General features: G+C 34.9%; 1 protein-coding gene across 1 annotated transcript; it reads left to right on the plus strand.

The window, feature by feature from the left end:
* Positions 1–172: 172 nt before the first annotated feature.
* On the plus strand, positions 173–1,082 carry LOC120349224 (THAP domain-containing protein 2-like; the record flags this gene model as incomplete). The annotated part of the gene is made up of 2 exons (XM_039419189.1): positions 173–555; positions 974–1,082. Coding segments are annotated over exons 1-2 (262 nt in total), but the record flags the coding sequence as incomplete, so codon positions are not given.
* Between the last annotated feature and the right edge of the window lie 7,803 nt (positions 1,083–8,885).

The following is an 8,885-nucleotide window of genomic DNA, read 5'->3' on the forward strand; positions in this document are numbered from 1 at the left end:
GAGGTCAGTACCTTATTATTTTCCAAAACACATTAATAACTTTGAGTGATATCACATAAACACATTTAACTTAAGCGAGATCATTTTGCCCTGGCTGAAAAGCCACCCTTTAACACAACACCAAGTAAACGTCCTGAAACCCTTCGACCAATTACTACTACATCAGGCCCCACAACTGGAGCTCCAATGAACTATGACGTCATTACATGTAGATCACTGATCTACTGGCGGTAGGCAAGCGAAATAAGAGCGCTGATACTTGTTATTACATCTGATACGGTAACCATCGAAATTTGTATTACGAATTCTATTTTCACGGTCTATTATTTCAATAAATATAGTTTGTTTATCATAAATCTAATATTTGTCTGTGGAAAGTAATGGTGAATGGAGTTTTAAATCATGGGATTCTGTTGTTGTGTACCCAACTGTCGCGGGAATTATCAGAAGACTTCAAAAGTTTCTGTATTTTCTTTTCCGAAAGATGAAACTTTGAAAAGAAAATGGATACAAGCGATAAGAAGGAAGAACTTTAATCCTACAAAATCTTCAAAGGTAAGTTATCATATTTTAATTTTAATTGCCTCAAGTTTTCCTGCAAAGGCTGCAAAACAGACATTCATTAATAAGCATAGCTACTTTGAAAAAATCAAAATTCATCATAAGTTTATCATAACAGACAAGCGTGTTTTTATTTTTTTGGAATTTTTTTTCCGAAAATCTTCAATATGTCTGCATTTTATGCAGAATTACTCTGTAGTTTCTCAACTAATTATGTTTATTCAGTTATTATTTGAAAAATGTTTATCAGTTAAAATATCTATTTTTGTAAGAATATTAAAGTAAGCTAGATGTGTTGAGAAATTTTTCATCCTAATTCATAAATTTGTTGATCAGTGGAGAGCAGGGATGAGAGGAGAGAAATGGAGGACCTTTTCTTGACAGGTTTAATAAAGTGGCACCTTTGTTTCAGGTATGTGAAAAGCACTTTGATGATAGGGATATCATCAAAGTAGTAAGAGCATACAACGAGCATGGAGAAAATCTGGAAGCCAAACTCGATAGAGTCAAGTTGAAAGAAGGTGCAATTCCCAGATTCTTTCCCAATTGCCCAAAACATTGGTCAACTAAATATTCTTCAAGAGAAAGTGCTGAAGAGAGAAGAGAGCGTCAAGAAAACTATCAGTTGAATCAAGCAATTCAGAAAAGTTTGCAATCAAAGAAGAAATACGATGATGAATTCAAATTTAAAAGTTTTATTGAATTATCAAATTTAGTGGATTCAGTAAGAGTTGAAGTACCAAGTGAATGGAGTGTCGTAAAAAATCCAGACAGTGTTCTCTTCTTGATTGTTGAAGCTGTGCCTGTGCCTAACATTGCACTTTCAGCCATGGTGAATTCAAATTACAGTTTTCGTTATTTGTGGGGCAAGTCGAATTAAAAGCAATGAACAATGTAAACTATCCGCGTGATGTAAATGACATCAACGATTTGATTGAAACATTGCATTCATTTACCAAATTCATTCAAAGCTCTAATGGGAGGCCAAATAAAAGTGATTTATTCAGCACAATTGATGGGTGTCTGAGCCAAATTGAGGAATTGGAATTTGCCTCCAACTCGGAAAAATTGAAGTTTATTAAGGAACAATTAAATCTTTTAGATACAAATAAGTTTTCAACCGTTACTCAACAGAGTTCACCGTTTTATGCAGTATTTTCCATAGCATTTCATCTCATGCTTACAGATACTTGAGAAGTTCGGGCATAATCACATTACCTCATCCGAATACACTTCACAATCTATGCTTGGTTCACAATTCAAATCCAAGTATAGAGCTAACGGATAAAAACTTTCTCAGTTTTGCCAAGCGCAAATTCAATCTATTGAATAAGAATGATCTGACTGTTTCATTAATGATTGATGAAATTCATATCAAGCCGTATCTTGACTACACTGGAGGAGGAATTTTGGGCCATGCTTACTATAGTCAAGACATGGCAAGTTCAGCACATGTCTTTATGATTCAGAGCCTATGTTCTTCTTTCAGAGAAGTGATTTTTATTCTACCAGTGAGAACTATCAAAGCAGAAACATTATTTTATCACATAAAAAAAGTTACTGTTGGCCTACAAGAAATAGGTTTCAATGTAATATGTGTAATAAGTGACAACAATGCAATCAATCGCAAAGCTATGTCATTATTCAGTAATCCTCCTAATTTGAGTATTGTGTATCCACATCCTAGTGACAATAGGAAGCCACTTTTCTATTTATTTGACACTGTGCATATTTTGAAATGCATAAGAAACAACTGGATCAATCAAAAGGATACTGAACAAACAATCAAATATCCAGAAATAGAAAGTAATGAGGACACAGTAAATTTAGTTAGTGCTTCATTTGGTTGTTTGAAAAAAGTTTATGATATTGAGAACAAATCAGCAAATGTCATAAAATTTGCACACACATTGTCAATGAAGACACTTTCACCCACGAACTTTGAAAGGCAGTGTGTAAAATTTGTTCTTAATGTTTTCAATGAGCATGTGGTTGAAGGGTTGTTGGCCATTGGAAGATTACATTCAATTGAGCACTGTGATTCAACAGCAGACTTCATCAAGTTCATTTCGAAGTGGTGGAGAATTGTGAATGTTAAAACTATGTTCAAAGACATACGTTTCAAAGATGACTTACAAATGCCTCTTGCTCCTCATCAAGAAAACTTCAAGTTTCTGGAAAAGTTTCTAGATTGGCTTGACGTTTGGAAGCAAAAAAATCTTCAAAAAAACAAATTGACAAAAGAGACACATGAAGCATTAAGTCACACCACTCACGCTCTTCTAGAATTGACAAATTATTGCATCAATGAGCTTAATTTCAATTATATTCTTCCTGGAAAAATTCAAACAGATGCACTAGAAGCACGTTTTGGAAAGTATAGAACAATGGCAGGATCACAATACCTGATCTCGTTACGTCAGGTATTTGAGGTGGAATCAAAAATTCGACTGCAAAATCTACTTCCACTAACATTGAAATCCAGCAAATTTGGCAATATTCAAGTTGAATTGAGTGAAGAGGTATTGAATAGTACAAATGATCCTTTAGATCAATCAGTGAGTGGATCAATTCCAAAAAGTTTTGAAGACCTTGTCTTTGAAGAAGAGGACTTTGCAAATATTGAAGACAATGTTCCAGTACTCACGTATTTAGCTGGCTATTGTGCAAGAGCGGTGTTAAAAAAGAACAATGTGATCACTGCCGTCAGTCTCTCGTCCTAGCTGACAAATCATTCATTGTTGAAGAACAGAACTCTGCAAACTATAGTATGATACAAAATATTGACAGAGGTGGATTATCATATCCTAAACCCGAAGTTGTGAATGCCATTATTTTGAATAACATTATGATTCAAAAATTGGTTGAGAAAACCAACGAAAAAGAGTTTCTTCAAGTTGAAGATCAACGGCAATTATCAATGCAACTCACAAAAAAATTGATGGATGAATATGGTTTATTCCAAAGAAGTCTAAATTGTGGAGTGCATAGCAGAGAATTGGTGCTAAATAGTCTTCTGAAGGCATCTACGAACATAATGCTCAAGAACTATGTGAAGATAAAGAACGATAATTTTTCTAAAAGTAAATTGAAAAAAAGGAAGTTAAAACTGTTCAACACTGAAAAGTTTTGATGAGTGAGAAATCGTGTAATAACACAATAACTTTGGAAGAACTGTACATAAAGTGTGGGACAACAGTTTACATGAAGTGTGAAAGGACAGTGTAAGAGTCTGAAAGGAAAATGTAATTAAAGTTTGAAAGAACAGTGTAAATAATGTGTGGAATAACAGTGTGATAAGAGTGTGAAAGAGCAGTGTAAATAAAGTGTGAAAGAACAGTGTAAATGGTGTGTAAAATAACAGTGTAATTGGAGTGTAGAAGATCAGTGTAAATAAAGTGCGAAAGAACTGTTAAACTAATGAATTAAAAAGTAAATGAAAGTTTTAGAATTGTCCATAACATCATAAGATGGAAAGGTTTTACCTAACTAGAAAACATTCTAATAATAGGTTTCTCTGTAACCACAGATTTATTGTCATCCAGGTCTTTGGGAGCCTCTTTTCTGAAAATGAGTTACCTCTGATTTGGTTTACCTTTGCATTATCTCTCCTTTGATTCTGATACAGGATGTTATTAGGTATATTATTTGGTTGTTATTAGGCTGTTATTTGGTTGAGATGAATTCATCAATATCTCTATCACTGAATCAAATATGTCTATTAAGCTGAAAGTATGAGGAAATTATAGCATTAGTCGAATAAAGTGTTTTTATTTTAATAAAATTTCTATTTAATCTGTAGTTTAAATATTATTTCACCCGATAAAAACCGATATAGCAACAAAAGTTGGAGAGCATACAATGATGAGCTAGTATAAACTACTATGATTCTAGGAAGAATCAATCTACATGCTATGACGTCATTAATTAGTTGTGGGGCCTGATGTAGTAGTAGGTATTGAATAGACACAATCTGAAAGTTTTCCACACGATGCGTGACGTCACTGTTGTGACGTCAAGATGGGTGGATTTGGCAGTAGATGTTGGCTTCAGAGGCTAGACTTCTCAGCGTGTCTATTCTATAACTGGTCTAAGATCTAACCAATGCTTTTTACATGCCGCAAATACTAGACACGTCACGTGACCTTGGTCTTCTGATTGGCTCGTGGCAGTGAACAAGATCAATTGATCCGGATCATTAAAGTGATCCAACCCACCATTAATACTATTACAATGCGACACTTCCTAACAAGATGGCGGATTTTTGTGTCAGGGTACCAGCCAAGTTTCCATGAACACTGTGACAGTATACATAGGGTGCATACCAACTGACCCAATTCCCATTTGACCCAACCTACCACTTGACCCAATTTTTTTAAATCGAGAAAAGCCGCGAAACCACTTGACCCAATAGACATCTGACCCAATATACCATTTGCCCCAATATTATGAACATCACAAAACCATCTGACCCAATTGACATCTGACCCAACCTACCACTAGACCCAACTACTGTGCTGCGCTCTTGTGGCATAGTTTATGGTGCGCAAAACATCAATGCCTTCTTGATGAGTGGTACTCCTTCGACAACTTCAATAAATAACTCAACTGAGAAATGCAGTCTCATAAGTACCGGTAACCGAGAATTGTAGGGTACTATATCATGGAGATTATCTGATTTTTTTACAAATTTCGTTGTGCAAATTGTTTATTTCTCAGTAAATAAATAGTACAACCAGAAATATAGCTTCTGAAATATTCATAAAACTATGTAGGTAGGCTACTCTAAATCGATGTATTCTAGAAACACTTATCCAAATTTACTGAGGGAAGAAACATGTGAGGAAATTTTTCAAGGCAGATTCCATCAAAGTCATTCTCTACAATTATTTATGTTGTAGGTTTTAACCTAGGTTATAAGGAATGTCCATAAATATTCATTTCCAATTTCTATTTCTAATACAGTAACTCAATTCCATTGTCTTACAGAACTTATATCGTAGGCTGTAGGATACCTGTCAACAGCTTTTTTCTGACTTAATAAAAACTATGATAGCAACAATAGACTACAATACTTGGAGTAAGGTAAAATCTAGTTGTGAAAAGTTACCTATATCAAATTGAATAATCATCAATCATTTACTGATTGATAAGATGCTTTTATGGTGGTTTTACCAAATCTAATAACCTCATCCAAATTTAATAATACAGATCTAACCTCAAAATCACAAAATAACACAAATCTAACCTCAAAGATAGCAAGAACTGTCAAAACAGTTGTGCTTGGTTTCATGGCCTTCTAGACTTTTACCTGAAGAGTAGACCGTAGGTAGAGAGTAACCAAGCCTGGAACATTGCAGACGTTTTGCCAGAGTGCAGCACAGTAGTTGGGTCAAGTGGTAGGTTGGGTCAGATGTCAATTGGGTAAGTTGGTTTTTTGATATTCATAGAGTTGGGACAAATGGTATATTGGGTCAGATGTCTATTGGGTCAAATGGTTTCGCGGTTTCTCTCTATTTTAAAAAATTGGGTCTAGTGGTAGGTTGGGTCAATGGGAGTTGGGTCAGTTGGTTGAGCCCCTATACATACATTAAGGAAACTTGGCTATAGTGAGGTCCACGTTATAATGACAATATTTGATCAACTTTGGTTTCGCTATCCTTGTCCATCATTTGACAAAGCCGGTGGTACTATCCTTTTCCAGGTCCACAACGATGCCAATTATGTTTTTGACAGTGTAGAAATATAATTAATTATGCAGAGAATCGACATCGCTATTCTTCTATCTCAATCCACTGCCATTATAATGTGGACCTCACTATAGTACCCTGACGCAAAACTCCGCCATCATGTTAGGAAGCGCCGCATTGTAATAGTATCAGTGAACTCTATACTAACTGGAACGGGCTGTCCAATGCTAAGCTACAGCACAGATGAACTAAGTCCTATGGCTACAGCTAAAAGTGTGTAAGGCGGAGTGAGTGAGACAGGCATACCGTGGGATTCCCTTCTCACCCGTACTCATACTGTAACAATTTTTATTGTTACAATTGTGAGTGATGAGAATTATGCGATTTAGCCTGAGAAGTTAGCCTGTTATGAAAATGGATTTTGCTGTTTTGCTTTTCTGCGGTGTGTTGTGTCGACTCTGTCAGTGTGTGTGTGTAGAAGTTGTAGTACTCAGAAAAACTACAATTTTCCTGGAGTATCAGTCTGGTTCACGACCTTATAAGGCAAGGAATTTATAGCTGTCAAGGAAAAATAGCGGTCACCTGGTGGGAGAATGTATCTTAAATTGTAGTTGTAACGTTCCTTTCTATTGGTGGAAATTTTTCTAGAGAATAGTAACTGCCAATCACAGTTAACGTTGGTTAGGTCTATCTAGTATGGACGATCACACAGCTGTCCACGGCAAGACGAGAGAAGTGAAGTGGATTCACTCAGTGTCTGTCCTCCGTCATAAGCAGTACAAAATGTAGTCTGATCAGAACTTTGTGTTAATCATGGCTCTCATGCCAGCTTTAGGCCTTTTTAGTATTTGGCTCTGGAACCTTTTGTTCCAGTAGCATTTTAGTTTTTTCCGCCTCAGTAGTTGCTTTAATTAAGAAGAGAGAGAGTATCAAATTGTCACCTCACAATGGAGATTTTCCTCCTATAACCGCTACTAAAGCGGTGTAAGTATGAGAAAATCAAAGTATGGGATCAACGTGCGAATCCATCAATTCGTATGTATCCATGAACCCGTACCATGAACGTGTGTCTTTAAGCTGCTGAGACCCTCTGAATCGATGGCCATCCTAGAAGCTTGGGGTATGCTGTCTCCTGTCCATCTGGATGTGTAGAGCTCGATCACCGAGCCTAGATTCAATTTGAAGAAACAGCTATGAGGTAACAACTTTTTTCCAAATTAAACGAACGTCCCAGGAACTCTGGATGTGACAGAATGGGTTTTAATAATGATAGACTTTCAAAAAAGGGGAAGGGTGTAAAACGTGCGGAATTAGACTTTTGTAAATCGTAATTTTGAGATATTATTTGGATTGGATAGATCACTAATTTTATTAATCTTGGTTTGAGTAATAGATTTTCGGTTGTATCTTTACATTGAAATGTGAGGCCATATTTTCTCTGTAAGGATCCAGCTGGGAATTTCAGTTTTCTTTAATTTATATTTTAATCTACTAAGCTACTAAAGTTGAATTAGTATACAAAATGTTTAAAGGTCCCTTATTGATTAAATTAATGTTTTAAAATAATTTTCATCTTAAAGTTGTAAAGGATCAAATGAAGTTTCAAGGACCCTAACCTGTTCTAAATTTGTTTTGATGACATAGATTTTTTGAATAGTTTTTCCAAGGTAGTATTCCATGATGTGATACTTGAGGAATGTTTGTCTTTGCAGCTTTCATGATATAAAGATACAGAATAGTTATTATTGGGGATCATTAATATTTGATAATGTTGTGGAATTTAGTCTTAGAAAAGAGTGGACTGTATAATAGGAGAGAATAAATCAAATTCTGAAATAAGAGAAACAATGTGTCTTGATTGATTTGACACGCGACTGAAACTCCACATGAGTGCAAGAACCGTTGTGCATTCAAAAACCTGTGCACTGGAATGAATGCAAAACAGTTTTAGGTAACTCAGTATTAAAACTAATCATTAACATGTAGGCTAAGGTGAAATGCCAAATGAAAAAGTAGGTTAGTGAAATACAAAACTTTAATCAGCATTAAGAATGTCAAAAACACATGAATACGAGATAAGATTGAATACATGAAGTAAATTTGAAAACAGTAATAATGCTTCTAGAAAGAACAGAGTTAATAAAAATAGTAATCATTTGAATAATTTGGATCTTAAATTATCAATGAGTGACAGTAAAAGGTTATGAATATAACAGCAATGCACGTAGATAATAATCTATCTGGTATCAAAAATGAAATAATGTAATGGCTACTAAACAAGCGTTTATAGAATACCAGAGTCTATAATAAGTAGTCTTTAGTTTAAACATAAGATTGTCAATTCTAACAACAAACAACACCTAGGAAATTTGAGATGTAAATATGTTGAATTGCGAAGCGTCAACATTTGAACTGGTTTGATACTACAAAGAAAACAAGTAGGTTGAAATTAACCATAAGGTTATATGAATAACAGTAGTCTATACTGAAATAGCCTAATTGCAAAATGCAGAGACTAAGCTTTAGCAATAATCAAAGAATAATGAAAAAGAATCAAAAGGATTGATAATTGCAATGTTCACAGAACATTCATGAATTGATTACAAAAAAAACTGACAAACAGTTCTCAAGAGC

This window comes from Nilaparvata lugens, unplaced genomic scaffold (assembly GCF_014356525.2).
Source record: "Nilaparvata lugens isolate BPH unplaced genomic scaffold, ASM1435652v1 scaffold8845, whole genome shotgun sequence".
Lineage (NCBI taxonomy): Eukaryota > Metazoa > Arthropoda > Insecta > Hemiptera > Delphacidae > Nilaparvata > Nilaparvata lugens.